We start from the raw sequence: 16,193 nt of genomic DNA on the forward strand, positions 1-16,193 counted from the left end.
CTGAGGCTGACGGCAGAGTCCTTAGGCTCTGGAATTCAATTTGCTTCAAGATGGAGGATCCCTCACTCTCACAGACCTTGGGAGACAGGCCAGTCCTCGCTTACAGACAGCCCTCCAACCTGAAGCAAATACTCACCAGCAACCACACACCACACAACAAAAACACCAACTCAGGAACCAAACTCTGCAACAAAGCCCGTTGCCAACTGTGCCCACAGATCTATTCAGGGGACACCATCACAGGACCTAACCACATCAGCCATGCTATCAGGGGCTCATTCACCTGCACATCCACCAATGTGATAGATGCCATCATGTGCCAGCAATGCCCCTCTGCCATGTACATTGGCCAAACTGGACAGTCTCTATGTAAAAGAATAAATGGACACAAATTGGACATCAGGAATTATAACATTCAAAAACCACCCGGAGAACACTTCAATCTCTTTGGTCACTTGATTACAGACCTAAACGTGGCAATACTTCAACAAAAAAACTTCAAAAACAGACTCCAACGAGAGACTGCAGAACTGGAATTAATTTGCAAACTAGACAGCATCAAATTAGGCCTGAATAAAGATTGAGTGGATGGGTCACTACACAAACTAATTTCCCCCATACTAATTTCCCCCTACTGTTACTCACACCTTCTTGTCAACTGTTTGAAATGGGCCACTCATTATCACTACAAAAGTGATTTTTCCTCCCTTGGTGTCCTGCTGTTAATTGAATTGGCTCGTTAGCCTGACCCCCCACTTGGCAGGGCAACTCCCATCTTTTCATGTGCTGTGTATTTAAACCTACTACTGTATTTTCCATTCCATGCATCTGATGAAGTGGGTTTTAGCCTTCGAAAGCTGATGCCCAAATAAGTTTGTTAGTCTCCAAGGTGCCACAAGGACTCCTCGTTGTTTTTGCTGATACAGACGAACACAGCTCCCCCTCTGAAACCTGGCTCAATTTTTGTGACCTCCCCTTTGTGATAAGCATGATGCTGGCATACCAGCTCATGCAGCAGCGTATTCAGGTCAATTTACTGGTGTATTAGGATAGATCCAAGTGATAACTGGGTAAGTGTATTGGGTGTTTAAACTTCATAAAACTAAGGGGATATTACACGCATTGTTTTTACTTATCTGTGTCTGTCCTAATGTAATAGCAACCTGGGACTTCGGGACACAACCATTTACACTGTAAATGCCCTCGGAACTGAACAACTCACCAGCCATCAAAGACGCCTTGGGGAATGCTAAGGAAGGACTCTCAGGAAAGGTGCTAATTCCAAAGCAAATGGCTACGGTGTGTAACAAGCGGAGGTCAGAGACTCCGAGTGCATTGCTCCTTGCTCATCCTAATCAAAGGAAAAGCTCCCCATGGTGGAGAAATGGTCAGCTTGTCTTCTGCCAGAAGATGATACAAGAACGAATGCAAAGGAAGAGCCCTCATCTCTGGACTATTTGGATTCTTACAGGGAAGTACACCAGATGCAAAGCGGAGATACCCAGCTCCTGAAATACTTTTGGGAAACTGGACATTTATTACATCACTGCCACCATTCGGTGTTACAGACTGACTCACCTGTGCAGTTATTGTACCTGCTTTAACCTCTCAATAACTCTCATTTGTTTCCTCTTAGCTAATAAACCTTTAGTAAGATTACTATAGAATTGGCTGCCAGCATTGCCTTTGGTGTAAGATCCAGACCTGATGTGGTTTGATTTTTGGTTTCAGTGCCCATTATCACAAAGTTCTGTTTGTGTCGGTGGAAGATAGGCTGGAGACTCTTAGGTCTTGTCTACACTGCGAAGTTGTCGACAAAACTTTTGTCTTTCACAGGTACTTAAAAAAGCCCCCCCCCACAAAAGACAAAAGTTTTGCCGACGCAAGTGGCAGTGTGAACATGGCTTTGTCGGCAGGAGCGCTCTCCTGCCAACAAGCTAACGCCGCTTGCGGGGCTGGAAGTATTTATTTGGCAAAAGTGCCAACAAAATACCGACACAGCATTTACACACGCTGACTTTTAGCAACAAGGCTGTGTCGACACAGCCTTGTCGCTAAAAGCTGCGTAGTGTAGATAAGCCCTAAGATAGGCTGGAGGGGACTGTCTGTTGCTGAAATCTAATTACAGAACACACCATCCACTTGGGGTACCTGCCCTGTTTCTGACAGGCTGCCCTGAGGTCAGCACTCACAGCTAGGAGTCACTCCAGACAGCATGGCAATCACATATCACGCTCTGGCCAGCCCAGTGCAGTAGTCAGGCATCTGCAGGCCTATCAGGGTGGAAACCGTGGGATGCCCCTCCACTCTCGGCTTAAGAACATAAGAGCTGCCAAACAGGGTCAGATCTTGGTCCATCGAGATCAGCGTTCTGCCTCCACCAGTGGCCTGTACCAGAGCTTCAGAGGGAGCATACAGAACAGTGCGATTTTTGAGAGAGCCACATGTCTTCTCCTCCCAGATTCTGGCATGCAGAGATTTAGGGTCACCCCGAGCACAGGGTTGTGTCCCTGACTATCTTGGCCAGTAGCCAATAGCCTAGCCTCCATGAACTTATCTAGTTCTCTTTGGAACCCACTTATACTTTTGGCCATCATAAGAACCCATAGCAATGAGTTCCACAGGTTAATTGTGTGTTATATGAAGTAATACTTCCTCTTGTTTGTATGTCATAGACTTGCTCTCTATTAATTTCATCAGGTGACCCCTGGCCTTGTATTGTGGGAAAGGATAAATAACATGCCTGGTGTGGAGACAGTGAACAGAGAAATGATTTTCTAGCCCTCTATTATCCCCCCTTTGTCTTCTCTTTTCTAAGCTGAACAGCTCTCTCCATGTATGGATCATCTCTGTTGCCCTTCTCCAAACCTTTTCCAGTTCTACTATACTGTAGATGGGGCAACCAGAACTGGACACAGTATTCAAGGTGTGGGAGTACCACATGTGTATATAGTGGCATTAGGATATTTTCTATGGCTTCCTAACATTGTTGGCCTTTTATACCGCTGCTGCGCGTTGGGCTGAAGTTTTCAGAGAACTATCCACGTTGACTCCAAGATCTCTTATCGTCTGCAGACTCATCCACTTCACTGTTCACTCTTTTATCCAGATCATTAATGAATATGTTGAACAGCACTGATCCCAGTACAGATACATAGGGGACTGCATTGCTCACTGCTCTCCATTGTGAAAACTGACCATTTATTCATACTCTTTGTTCCCTATCTTTTAACCAGTTACTGATCCATAAGAGGACGTCCCCTGATATCCCATGACTGCTCAGTTTACTTAAGGTTTCAGAGTAGCAGCCGTGTTAGTCTGTATCCACAAAAAGAACAGGAGGATTTGTGGCACCTTAGAGACTAACAAATTTATTAGAGCATAAGCTTTTGTGGGCTACAACCCACTTCATCAGATGCATAGAATGGAACATATAATAAGAAGATATCTATATATACACATACAGAGAATATGAAAAGGTGGAGTAAGAGGCTAAAGAGTCTTTGGTGAGAGATCACATCAAAGCCTTTCTGAAAATCCAAGTACACTCTAGCCACTGGAAAACCCTTCTCTACATGCTTGTTCACCCACTCAGAGAATTCTGACAGACGGGTGAGGCAGGATTTCCCTTTACAAAAGCCCTGCTGACTCTTCCCCAACAAATCACGTTCACCTCGGTATCTGATCATTCTTTTTTTTTTAACTACAGTTTCAACCAACGTGCCCGGTAGGCTCACCAGCCTGGAAGTGCCAGGATCACCTCTGGAGCCCTTTTCAGAACATGAGTGTCACATTAGCTACGCTCCAGACACATGGTCCAGCAGTGGATTCAAGTGACGGATTGCATCCCACAGTTAGGAGCTCTGCAGTTTCACATCTGAGTTCCTTCAGAATCCTTGGGTGATGCCATCTGCTCCTGGTGACTGATTACTATTTAACTTATCAATTTGTACTAAAACATTCTATTGACACTGCCTGTTTGGCAGGCTTCCTGCTTCTGATGTACTTTAAAAAATCCTCACTGGGAGTTTTTGCATCCCTTTTCATCTTTGGCATGTTGCTTCTCAATTCTTTCTTGGCCTGCCTTATTACACTTTTATACTTAACCTGCCAGAGTTTGCTTTCCTTCCTGTTTGCTTCACTAGGATCTGACTTCTAGAGTTGAAAGGATGCCTTTTCGCCTCAAATGGCCTCTACCACTCGGCTGTTCAGCCATGGTGGCATTCTTCTGCTCCTCTCACTGTCTTTTCTCTTTTGGGGCACCCATTATGCTGAGCCAGTACTATGGCCTTTTAAGCAGCTTGCAGGCATGTAACCCTCGTGTGCAGGGGCGCACCCTCACTCAGGTAGAGGAGGCTAGCAGGCTCCCTGGGCTCAATCAGCGCTAACCAGGCCAAGAGGTGGGGGGAGCTTAACAAGGGAAAAGCGTGAACAGGAAGAAGACAGCTGTACATCAGAGACTGCTGACCACAGAGACAGATCAGCCAAGAGGGACACAGTTGCAGGCCTCATCACCCCTGAAGTGAATGGACTAGCTAAAAGGTAAGATGCCCCCAAGAGGAGGGACTGAAGGTAGACCCCAATTAAAAACACTACCAGCTGAGAAGCTAAACCCCATAAGGGCAAACCCAAAAAACTGCCAAAGAGAGATCACCACTGCCTTTACTTAGATTCCCCACTCTCTCAAGGGAGGGGCAGAGTAATGGGACCCTTGTTTGTTTGGAGAACCCCTGGTGTGGTACAAACGGGGGCAGGACATAATAACCAACTGGAATCGGGGTCTAGTGGGGACTCGGGAGCCCTGCACCTTGCCACTATTCCTTTTAATTTCTGGTCTAACAAGATGGGGAGCACAGGAGGCCAGGGCGGTGTGGCACAAGGGGCCCGGAGCATTTGTGTGCCACTGACAGCCCCTGCCCACCCACCCACCGACCTCCAGGGTGCGGGCTGATCCACTTTCATGCTCTGCCCAAGGCACAAGCAGGTGAGATTCTGGAGAGAACGGCGCTGCTCTCCTATGGAACCCAGCCCCAGATCTAGTCCTGGCAGGTAACCACAACACCGGGCAACAAACAATGGCCCCAATGCAGTTGGAGAGGAAGCCTCTGTCCCCAGGTAGGGGAGGCCCAGAGTGTTTTACCATGGCCAGCGCTCCCCTGTGAACACATGTGAAAACCGCAGGCTGCCCCATCTTCACTGGGAGTTCACCTTGGGCTAGCAAACCCGTGGTAAGAACGTGCCTTCCTCCTGCACGTGGACAGAGCTTTCCGGTGCACAGCCGCAGTGGGCTCACTGCTGCAGCTGGCCTACCACACTCATAAGCACTACTCCCTCTCAGCCCAGTGCCCACCGGCGCAAGCCACAGGAAACAGCAGGGCTGGCATTCAGCATCCTGGCCACCCCCCCAGCTCCCTGACTCCAGCCCCCGGCACAGCCCACAAAACTGCCAACAGCTATGGAGGTGCCCAGGGCTCCCTGCCCCTCTCCCCGAGCAGCCCTCAGGGAGCCCCCATTTCAGGGCACACTGCTGCTTGTACAGCTGGTGCCTTGCAGCATGAAGTCTGGTGAGAGCTCTGCACTGCTCAAACAGGACCAGGTGCAAAGAAGAGCTCCTAGGATGATTGGGGGAACGGAGGGCCTCTGTGCCGAGAGGAGACTGGCCTGCCTTAGCCTCGCCAAAGGCAGGCTGAGCAGGGATGGGATTGCTCTCTCCACATCCAGCAGGGCAGTACACACCGGGGAGGGAGAAGAGCTGCTGAAGCTAAAGGTCAATGCTGGCCCAAGAACAGAGATAAACCAGCCACGAGGACACAGGCTAGCGCTGAGGAGTGAGGCTCTGGGACCCAGTTAGCTCTCCTGCTCCACTGGTTTGAAAATGGCTCTTGGCAAGTTTGTGAGCAGGATGACGTGAGGGGGCTACCTGTGCTAGCAGGGACTGGCCACGACGACACACACACTCACGCCCCCACCCCCCGGAGCTCCTGCAATGCACCGAGCTCCACCCCGGCACACTCCCTGCACAGCCTGGGCAGTGCAACACAACCAGGTGGCAATGGCTGGCAGGGGCAGGGCACGCAGCCCCGGCCACGCTGACCCCACCGGTAGGAGGAGGCGACACCCCTGCCCCAAACCCAACACTCGTCGTCACGTTCAGTCACCTTCGGGTCAGGCTGCACAGCTCTGCTGTGAGGAGCCACTGAGCGACCCTGACTGAGCTGGGGACCCCATTCAATCCTGCGCAGCTGGAGGCCGAGCTTCGTGGGGGATGTGCACTTTCACCCCTCTCCAGCCCCACGAACAGCGGGAAAGGCAAGAAAGCTGCCAAAGCAGCAGAGTACGAGTGGATTTCACTCCTGGAGCTCCCAACACTCCCCCCAAAGCACAGCCCAGGGGGCCTTTGCCTGCTGTCAGAGATGGCTCTGTGTCTAGAGCCAGCCCCTCAGCCACCAGCGGGAGCGAGCACGCACCAGGGCACAGCGTGAAAACTCAGCCAGGGGCATCAGACGCTCAGGAAGCTGCCTCAGACAGTCTGCTCCCCTGCTCCAGGCCCTGCTCCTCCAATGAGCAGCCAAGCAGGGAGGGCGTTCACACTCCAGCTCAACAAAACAGGAAGCTGGGGGCTGGCTGCCAGGTCCTGAGCCAGGCTGTGTGCTTCAGCCCCCTCAGACAGGCAGCACAAATCCCTCCCTCCAGGCAGCAAGCCACTGGGGCCAGGCACGTAGGGGTAGAGGGTGCCCTGCCCACACCTGGGCACCAGCACCCCCCGTGGAGGCCAGGCAGGGCTGGACTGTCCCGCACGGCTCCTAACACCACACAGCAGCTGCATCTTTAAGTCAGCTCCTGCAGAATGGCAGCCAGAGAAGAGTGCAGGGAGCCTGGGGAAAGGATCAGGGGAGGGACTCAGCGCGGGACCCTATCCCCAGAGCAGGCCAGCAGCTTTGCCCCTACGGGCCAGGCTAGGAGCTACAGCTGGGGCAGTTCTGGTGCCCTCCCTGAACTCTTTCTAAGGGCCCTTTGGAGCACTGCCCGCCCTGGACACAGGCAGGGCTGAGACAACGAAGCTATCCAGCTGCAGGGAGGGGGAAAGAGGTTTGCGGAGGAGGGACTCAGCCCCTCCCAGAACAGGGAGCAACCCCGTGGATTCCAACCAAAAAAGAACTAAACCCAGCTGAGGCCTCAGCAGAGTCCCCAGCACGGCTCCTTGCTGCCCCCAGGCCAGGAACACCGTGGGGCTGCGTCCCATGGCTCTGCACACTCGGAGGCCTAAGCCATGTGCAGAGCTGCTGGGCTTAAAACATGCCAATGGCTGCCTCCTCCCTTCCGGAGGGGCTTGAGGAGCCGAGGCCCCTCACTCCCCAGAATCCCAGCCACGGGGCTTGCTCCTGACGGGGCTTAAAGCCTGGCCACTGCAGTCTCCAAGCCCCTCTTGGGCAGGGGACAGCCACAGCCGCACTCACTGCTGGTTGGAGACCCCAGAGAAGAGGGATAGCTCAGTGGTTTGAGCATTGGCCTGCTAAACCCAGGGTTGTGAGTTCAATCCTTGAGGGGGCCATTTAGGGATCTGGGGCAAAAATTGGGGATTGGTCCTGCTTCAAGCAGGGGGTTGGACTAGATGACCTCCTGAGGTCCCTTCCAACCCTAACTTTCTATGTGAAGAAGCTCCTACACAGGATCGCTCTTGGCCTGCGCCACAGAGCACACCATGCAGCAGGCCTGGATACTGCCCTGGCAGCGTGAAGAGAACGCATGTCTCCATCCACACACAGCAGAGGTAACCGCACACATGTGCAGCGCATCTGAAACACCCACCCAATATCCTGCAGCATCCAGAGCCCATTTCCGAGTGTCACCTCAGGACTCCCTCCCTCCAGAAGCAGCAGCCGAACACCCCAGGCTCTCCCCGCAACACGCATGCTGTCAGCTGCCCAATGTCACCCTCACCGCCACTCACTGACCCTTAGTGAGAGAGCACGCAGCCTGGTGATGGGCGCCAGCAGCCTGGAAGGCCACTCCTGGTGAGCACGGCCCCTTCTTCCTCATCCACTGGGAAAGTGCGCAGGTAAGGGAGACACAAATGGGGGCTCAATCCAAGATGGTCGTCTTTCTGAGAGCGCCTCCTACAAGCAGGAAGCCCCCCAACTCTGGGTTAGAAATCCCTGTCGTTTATTGGGGTCTCGCGGACACACCACCAACCCCACTAGCCTTGCCACTGTTACTGTAAGCCAGCCTTCCCTGGCCTGGGGAAGGGTGTGCAAGTGACACAACTGGCCATCGTTATACCAGCGCTGTCCCCGAACAAAGGGAATGATGTGAGAACAGCCAAGCCAATCCTTCCCATTGCAGGATTCCTCGCAGTCTCCCCGGGATAACGGCAGGTCGGCTTTCCCATGGCTAAGTGATCATCCTCGTCCCTCTCCGGAGGGAGCCCTGAAGGGCCAGAGAGAAACTTGGCACTATTCTCAACAGGACATGGCAGATCCCAGCCCTGACCCTTACAGATTATGCAAGCCAGTGAAAACAGCGAGCAGTAAGGATGCAGCTGAAGGGCCTGGCTCTCTGGGGGAAAACACTGTTGTTCACAGCTCAGCCTGTTTGGGGGGTCTGAGGAACTTTGTTCACACAGCACTTGGACCTTTTTGCCATGCAGTGAAACACAAGCAGGGGAGAATTTCCAGGAGCTGGTATTACCTGATACTGCATTGGTAAGACCATTATTGCAGCACTGTACTCAGCTCTGGGCTTCACATGCTTCGTACAGGATGCTCAAAAACTGAAGAGGGTTCAGAGAAGAGAACAAGAATGACTCAAGGGCTGGAAACCCGCCTTACAGTGAGAAATCGAAGGAGCTCGGTCTCCTTAGCTTAGAAAAGAGAAGGTTAAGGAGTGACTTGATGACAGTTCATAAGCAGCTCAGTGCGGAGAACGGTTCTGAAAGCAGACAGCTCTTTAATCTAGCAGACAAAGCCAGAACGTGCTCCAATGATTGGAAGCTAAAGCTAGAAAAATTCAGGTGGGAATAAGGTGCACGCATTTACAGTTCAGGTAAATGACCACTGAATGGAGGGTTCTCTGTCACTTGGGGTCTGAGACTGGAGAAACCATCGGCTCCTGTTCAACCACACACTACTGGGCCATGCAGGTCAGACTAGATATCAGAAGGGCCCTGGCCAAGATTTTCAAGGGAATAAGGGAAGCTGGGCTCCTAAGCCCAGACCAAAGAACCCAGCTCCGGGACCCTGCAGCTCCTCATTTGAGTTTTTCCAATCTTGGCCTATGAATCTATTCAGTCTGCTCCCCAGAGTTGGTCGGGGGAGTGCCTATGGGAGCCCTGCAAATGGGGACTGATTCGCGTATGTGGTTTTAATAGTTTCCAGGGGAGATGGAGTCAGAAGCAGCACCGGGTGCTCCTAGCCCACACATATTTCTGTGGGAGCCCCCAAGAAGACAAGGATGGACTCAGCCCAGCTCTCAAGGCCAGGTGCCCATGGCACAGTTAGCACAGTGGCCAGAGCAATGGGGAAGCGACACTTTGCACCCAGCCCTGCCACAGCTCGGGAGTTACAGAGGCCTCAGGCTCCGGGGCTGTCCAGCCAATGCTTCCCCCATTTAGATGGGCCGCAAGCTCCAAGTGCTCCCAGCTTGCTGGATGCACGAACAGCAGAGACTGAGGCTCACAGGGCACATCCAGAAAGACCCTCTAGGACAGGGTCATGAAGTTTAAGGCCTGAAGGGACCACAGATCACCTGGTCTGACCTCCAGTATATCACAAGCCACCAGCACCCACATACTGACCACAATGACCAAACAGGAGACCAGACGGTTACATGCCACAGGGGTAAACAGGAGAGGCCGAGGTGCACAAACCTCTGTGTCCTAGTGGGTGTCAGCAGCTCTGGGGAAAGGCCAATCTACAGAGGTAGGAGAAGCAGCCAATTGTCTTCTTCCCCCAGAAGCCCTTAGCGCCCCGCAGCAATGCAGGACGAGGACTCCAGTGCATGCTTCGGCCAGCAGCGCAGCCCACGAGGAGCCAAGAGACACGGAAGAGAAGGCGGGAAGAGTTTCCCAGCCCGCCAGGAGCCCAGGACAACAGCACCATTGGCTTGTTTTGAGCAAGGGAAAATAAGGCATCAAAGCCCTGAAGGCCCAGCCAGAGGGACCAAGAGGCAAGAAAGGCCAGGCTGGAGTCTGGGGCTACAGCAAGGAAGAGCCACGGGAACACAGTGTGTGTGACAAGTGATGAGATCACTAAAGCAGCAGGGCTAGGGCAGGCTGGGGAGCTGGGCCTGGGTTTCTCTCTCACCCTATAAAGAGGCAGGGGATTTTGCCTGCCAAACCTTACCCACAACCCCACTGTCGCACCCTGCGACACAGACAGAGCGGATCAAGGAGGGAGGGTGAGCCAAAGCAGGGGCCCTGGGGTATGTGCAGTTCATTCCCACAGGGAGAGTTACCCCCAGGAGAGTAACATGCACTGGCCCTTAGCACCACTGGCCACACGCTCAAGGCCCACTACCAGCACATGACAGCGAGGGATAGGGGTCCACTTCCAACAGTCCTGCTGCACCCTGGCTTGGGAAGGGTCAGAGTGGGACAGTACCTCTCTCCTCACCTTGTCCCTTGCTCACTGCAGCCCTAGCTGGGGGGAATTCATAGAATCATAGAATATCAGGGTTGGAAGGGACCCCAGAAGGTCATCTAGTCCAACCCCCTGCTCAAAGCAGGACCAATTCCCAGTTAAATCATCCCAGCCAGGGCTTTGTCAAGCCTGACCTTAAAAACCTCTAAGGAAGGAGATTCTACCACCTCCCTAGGTAACGCATTCCAGTGTTTCACCACCCTCCTAGTGAAAAAGTTTTTCCTAATATCCAATCTAAACCTTCCCCACTGCAACTTGAGACCATTACTCCTCGTTCTGTCATCTACTACCATTGAGAACAGTCTAGAGCCATCCTCTTTGGAACCCCCTTTCAGGTAGTTGAAAGCAGCTATCAAATCCCCCCTCATTCTTCTCTTCTGCAGGCTAAACAATCCCAGCTCCCTCAGCCTCTCCTCATAACTCATGTGTTCCAGTCCCCTAATCATTTTTGTTGCCCTTCGCTGGACTCTCTCCAATTTATCCACATCCTTCTTGAAGTGTGGGGCCCAAAACTGGACACAGTACTCCAGATGAGGCCTCACCAATGTCGAATAGAATTCAGAGATTCTTAGACTCCAAGACCAGAAGGGACCATTGTGATCAGCTAAGGCCTCAGCTGGAGTATGGTGTCCAGGTCTGGGTACCACATTTCATAGAATTTCAGGGTTGGAAGGGACCTCAGGAGGTCATCTAGTCCAACCCCCTGCTCAAAGCAGGACCAGTCCCCCAATTTTTGCCCCAGATCCCTAAATGGCCCCCTCAAGGATTGAACTCATAACCCTGCATTTAGCAGGCCAATGCTCAAACCACTGAGCTATCCCTCCCCCCTAATTTCAGGAAGGATGCGGACAAATTGGAGAAAGTCCAGAGAAGAGCAACAAAAACAATTAAGGTTTGGAAAACATGACCTGTGAGGGCAGATTGAAAAAACTGAGTTTATTCAGTCTGGAGAAGAGAAGACTGAGAGGAGACATGGTAATAGTTTTCAAATACATAAAAGGTTGTTATAAAGAGGAGGGTAATAAAGGTGTATAGAAAGCTGGCTAGACAGTTGGGCTCAACAGGTAGTGATCAATAGCTCCATGGCTAGTTGGCAGCTGGGACCAGAAAAGCAGGGAAGCACTGCATGATGGGGGGGGATCTCTGCTCCAGATGTTAATGAATCCACCCCTGCACACACCCAGCTCAGTAGTTATCAGACCAATTCTAGTAATAAATCCTGTACTGGTAACCAAAATACTGAAGCTGCCTAACTGCATTGTGAGCTCCCTGGAAGGATCATCATCCTTAGCCAGGAATGATCAGTTCCTATCGTCTAGCCTGAACAAAACAACTTTGGTATTCTCCCTTGAGCCATCAGTTTACGCATAAACAAATCTAGTGTTCTCCCTTGAACCATTGTTCTTTCCCTACACAAACCCCTACCCATGCTCAAGTAAGCGTTCTGATGCCTGGATCCAACATCTGCATCAGTTCCATTGGGACTTCATCTTCTCCTGACGGATCATGCTGGGGGCTCTGCCAGCACTCCGGACCCTCAGCTACCACCACCACCACCACCTGGGACCCTCGATCGATTCCAGCTTCACGGAGTGGTGAGAACCCAGCTCTCACTCTCTCTCGGTCTAGTCTTCTGACCCTGACTGGTGGGATCAGTTCTAGTTTTCTAAACCTAACTTTTATAATCAAATTTAAGTGAGATTTAATATTATCCCTGTTTTGTTTGTTTGGCTCCCCTTGTGTGGTTATTACCTGGTAATAAATAACTTTAACGGTTAAGCTGGTTGCTTCTCTCTATCCCCCACATGCCCCCGGTGGGTGTTTTTTGGCTTCCCCCACTCGCTCTGCAGCAACGTTCCTCATACCAAAGTAAGATCCCTGGAGTGCCCCAAAATCCTGTGGGGTTTGCTCATCCAGTGGGTTACGACCAGAACAATTGTAACGTGGAAGTGGGGTCAGGGACTTGCTGAATCTGGGGCATTTGAGGGTGGCAGCTTGGAAGTGCTGCTTGACCCGGCCTGCTGAGCCCAGGGACACCTAAGGGGTCAGCTTGGGAGTGCTGATTGACCCGGTCCTCTCAGATGCACTCTGTTAACGTGTGTGGGTGTGTTCGTCTGATTCTGGGGCTGGAGGAACCCAGCCCTGGGGAACCTCGGTCCTGCAGGATAGCTCCACTGGGAGGGAACTTGCAGCAGGGAGAAGTAGAGCTCCGTGTGAGAACACAAGTGACACAAGCAGCACATTGACAGAATTACAGAAAAAAAACCCATTCACACACAGAAGAGTAACCCTAATAAATGGAAAAGGAGTACTTGTGGCACCTTAGAGACTACAGCTCACGAAAGCTCATGCTCAAATAAATTGGTTAGTCTCTAAGGTGCCACAAGTACTCCTTTTCTTTTTCCGAATACAGACTAACACGGCTGCTACTCTGAAACCTAATAAATGAGCGTACCCCCACGGGCAAAGCTGGTAACACTGTGTGATTTAATTATTAACCGATCTAAGTCATTAACCAACCACGATGCTTTACTATCCAATTGTAGCTGATAAAATGATAGTATTTGGTCAGTCATTTTGATATGAGACCATAACATTAGATATACACACACACACACACTATTTCCCCCGTCATACTGTTTAAATAGGACTATAGTAAATGAAATGATTAATTCACACTCCTGTGGCTCTTTTGGGGAATGTTGATGGCTAATTTGGCTCCTGAACCACTGAGGTCTGAGTGTCACTGGTGTGGACAATACTTATTCCTGCCTCAGTGCAGGGGATGGGGCCAGATGACCTGTTGTGGTCCCTTCCAGTCCTACATGTCCATGACTGTAGTCTGACCTCCTCTATAGCACAAGCCAGAGAACTTCCCCCAGATCATTCTTGGAGCAGCTCTTTTTAAACAGCATCCAAGCTGGACGGAAGCATTGTCAGTGCTGGAGAACCAACTGGCCACTGGGGAATTGTTCCAGTGGGTAATTCCCCACACCGGTAAAAATTTCCACCTCATTTCCAGTCAGAATTTGTCTAGCTCCAGTTTCCAGCCGCCGGATCATGTTGTACCTGTCTCTGACAGACTGAAGAGCCCATTGTTAACTATTAGTTCCCCATGTAGGTACTTTGACTGGGATCAAGTCACCCTTTCGCCTTCACTTTGTCAGGTAATAGACTGCGCTCCTGGAGTCTGTCACTAAGGAATATCGTCTAATCCTTTATGAATTAGTGTGGCTCTTCTCTGAACCCCTCTCCAATTTATCACCAACATCCCTCTTGAACCGTGGGCATCAGAACTGGACACAGGATTCCAGCGGCGGTTGCACCAGTGCCAGAAACAGAGACAAAATAACCTCTCGACTCCTACTTGAGATTCCTGTTTATGCATCCAAGGATCCCATTGGCGCTTTTGGTCACATCATCGCACCGGGAGCTCATTCACCTTATCGTCCAACCCATCCCCCAAATCCTTTCCAGAGTCCCTGCTTCCCAGGAGAGAGTCCCTTGTTCGGCAGGTACGGCTGCATTCGCCGCCCCTACACGTACATTTACACTGAGCGACGTTAAAAAGCATTCAGAGGGCTTGCAGGGCTGTCCGTTGGCGCAGACTCTCTGGAGGAGTTTCATGGTGGGTCTGTCCCCCCACATCCAAAGGTTGTATGGACGACTTGTAACTCAGAACACGCAAGGGACACTGGGGCAGGCAGCTGGCACAACGGGTCCTCACCCCCCGCCTGCTGCAGGGCTTTCGGGAGCCCACAACCCGGCTCCTCCCGGGCTGGGGGGCAGCCGTTTGCCGGACGGGGGGCAAGGGAAGGGCAGGGTCGATACCGAGGGCCCAACCACAACCCTGAGAAGCTGGGACTGAACTGGCAGCCAGAGGGGCAGAGCAACAGCCCCCCAGCCCCCCGGCCGGCCCCACGCAGACTGACACCCAGCCCCCCGGCCGGCCCCCCGCAGACTGACACCAGCCCCCCGCAGACTGACACCAGCCCCCCGCAGACTGACACCAGCCCCCCGCAGACTGACACCAGCCCCCCGGCCGGCCCCCCGCAAACTGACACCAGCCCCCCGGCCGGCCCCCCCGCAGACTGACACCAGCCCCCCGCAGACTGACACCAGCCCCCCGGCCGGCCCCACGCAGACTGACACCAGCCCCCCGGCCGGCCCCCCGCAGACTGACACCAGCCCCCCGGCCGGCCCCCCGCAGACTGACACCGGCCCCCCGCAGACTGACACCAGCCCCCGCAGACTGACACCAGCCCCCCGCAGACTGACACCAGCCCCCCGGCCACAGGGCCGGCCCCACGCAGACTGACACCAGCCCCCCAGCACTCAGCCCCCCCGGGAGCTGCCTCCACGCCCCAGAACAGACCCCACCCACCCGGACAGGGACCCCAGCACAGCCCCCCCCCCCGATCACAGCCCCCCACACACACACCCGGACCCCAGCACAGCCCCCCAGATCAAACCCCCCCACACACCCGGACCCCCAGCACAGCCCCCCCCGCCGGATCACACCCCCCCCACACACATACACGGACCCCCAGCCCCCCCCATCACACACCCGGACCCCCATCACAGCCCCCCCATCACACCCCACACACACACCCCCGGACCCCCAGCCCCCCCCATCACACCCCCGGACCCCCAGCCCCCACACCCGGACGGGCCCCCCTCACCACGTAGGCGGCGGCGCCGCCCTCCCCGCCGCGGCTCTCGGTCTCGGGGACGGAGAAGTGCATCGTCCCGCGCCGCCGCCAGCTCGGGCCGCGCACCCAGCGGGGGACGCGGGCGGCGGATGGTTCGCTCCGGGGGCGCCGGATGGTACGGTCCGGCGGATGTACCAAGCGGCCCGTGCAGGGGGGAGCCGCCCGCCGCGTGCCCGAAAGGCCCGGCTCGCGGGGGCGGGGCCACGGCTTGCACCTCCCTCCAGTCGGGGATTGGTACGGCCCCTCCCTGGGCGGGCTCCCGCCACCGCGGGGCGGCTCCGGCTCCGCCCCCCGCTCAGCGCCCCGCCCCCGCGCCCGCCCCCCCACTGACCCGCCCCCCGCACCCCCCAATTCACCCCCCGCCCCCCACTGACCCGACCCCCGCGCCCCCCATCCACCCCCTCCGCCCCACCCCCCACTGACCCGACCCCCGCAATACACCCCCGCCGCCCCGTACCCCACTGACCCGACCCCCGCGCCCCGCAATTCACCCCCCGCCCCCCACTGACCCGACCCCCTCCGCCCCACCCCCCACTGACCCGACCCCCGCGCCCCCCATCCACCCCCTCCGCCCCACCCCCCACTGACCCGACCCCCGCAATACACCCCGCCGCCCCGTACCCCACTGACCCGACCCCCGCGCCCCGCAATTCACCCCCCGCCCCCCCACTGACCCGACCCCCTCCGCCCCACCCCCCACTGACCCGACCCCCGCGCCCCCCATCCACCCCCTCCGCCCCACCCCCCACTGACCCGCCTCCCGCAATACACCCCCGCCGCCCCGTACCCCACTGACCCGACCCCCGCGCCCCGCAATTCACCCCCCGCCCCCCACTGACCCGAC

General features: G+C 54.4%; 1 protein-coding gene across 2 annotated transcripts in view; it reads right to left on the minus strand.

Annotated features, from left to right (window-relative positions):
- SNX17 (sorting nexin 17) overlaps positions 1-15,546 on the minus strand; it is a 31,660-nt gene extending 16,114 nt beyond the window's left edge. For both annotated transcript variants that reach the window (XM_073335410.2, XM_073335409.2), the window contains exon 1: positions 15,320-15,546. In XM_073335410.2, coding sequence (XP_073191511.1) covers positions 15,320-15,382 — 63 coding nt within the window. In that variant the 5' untranslated portion in view covers positions 15,383-15,546. The remainder of the gene's footprint in view (positions 1-15,319) is intronic.
- Between the last annotated feature and the right edge of the window lie 647 nt (positions 15,547-16,193).

The sequence above is a fragment of the Lepidochelys kempii genome, chromosome 3 (genome assembly GCF_965140285.1).
Source record: "Lepidochelys kempii isolate rLepKem1 chromosome 3, rLepKem1.hap1, whole genome shotgun sequence".
NCBI classification, from domain to species: Eukaryota; Metazoa; Chordata; order Testudines; family Cheloniidae; genus Lepidochelys; species Lepidochelys kempii.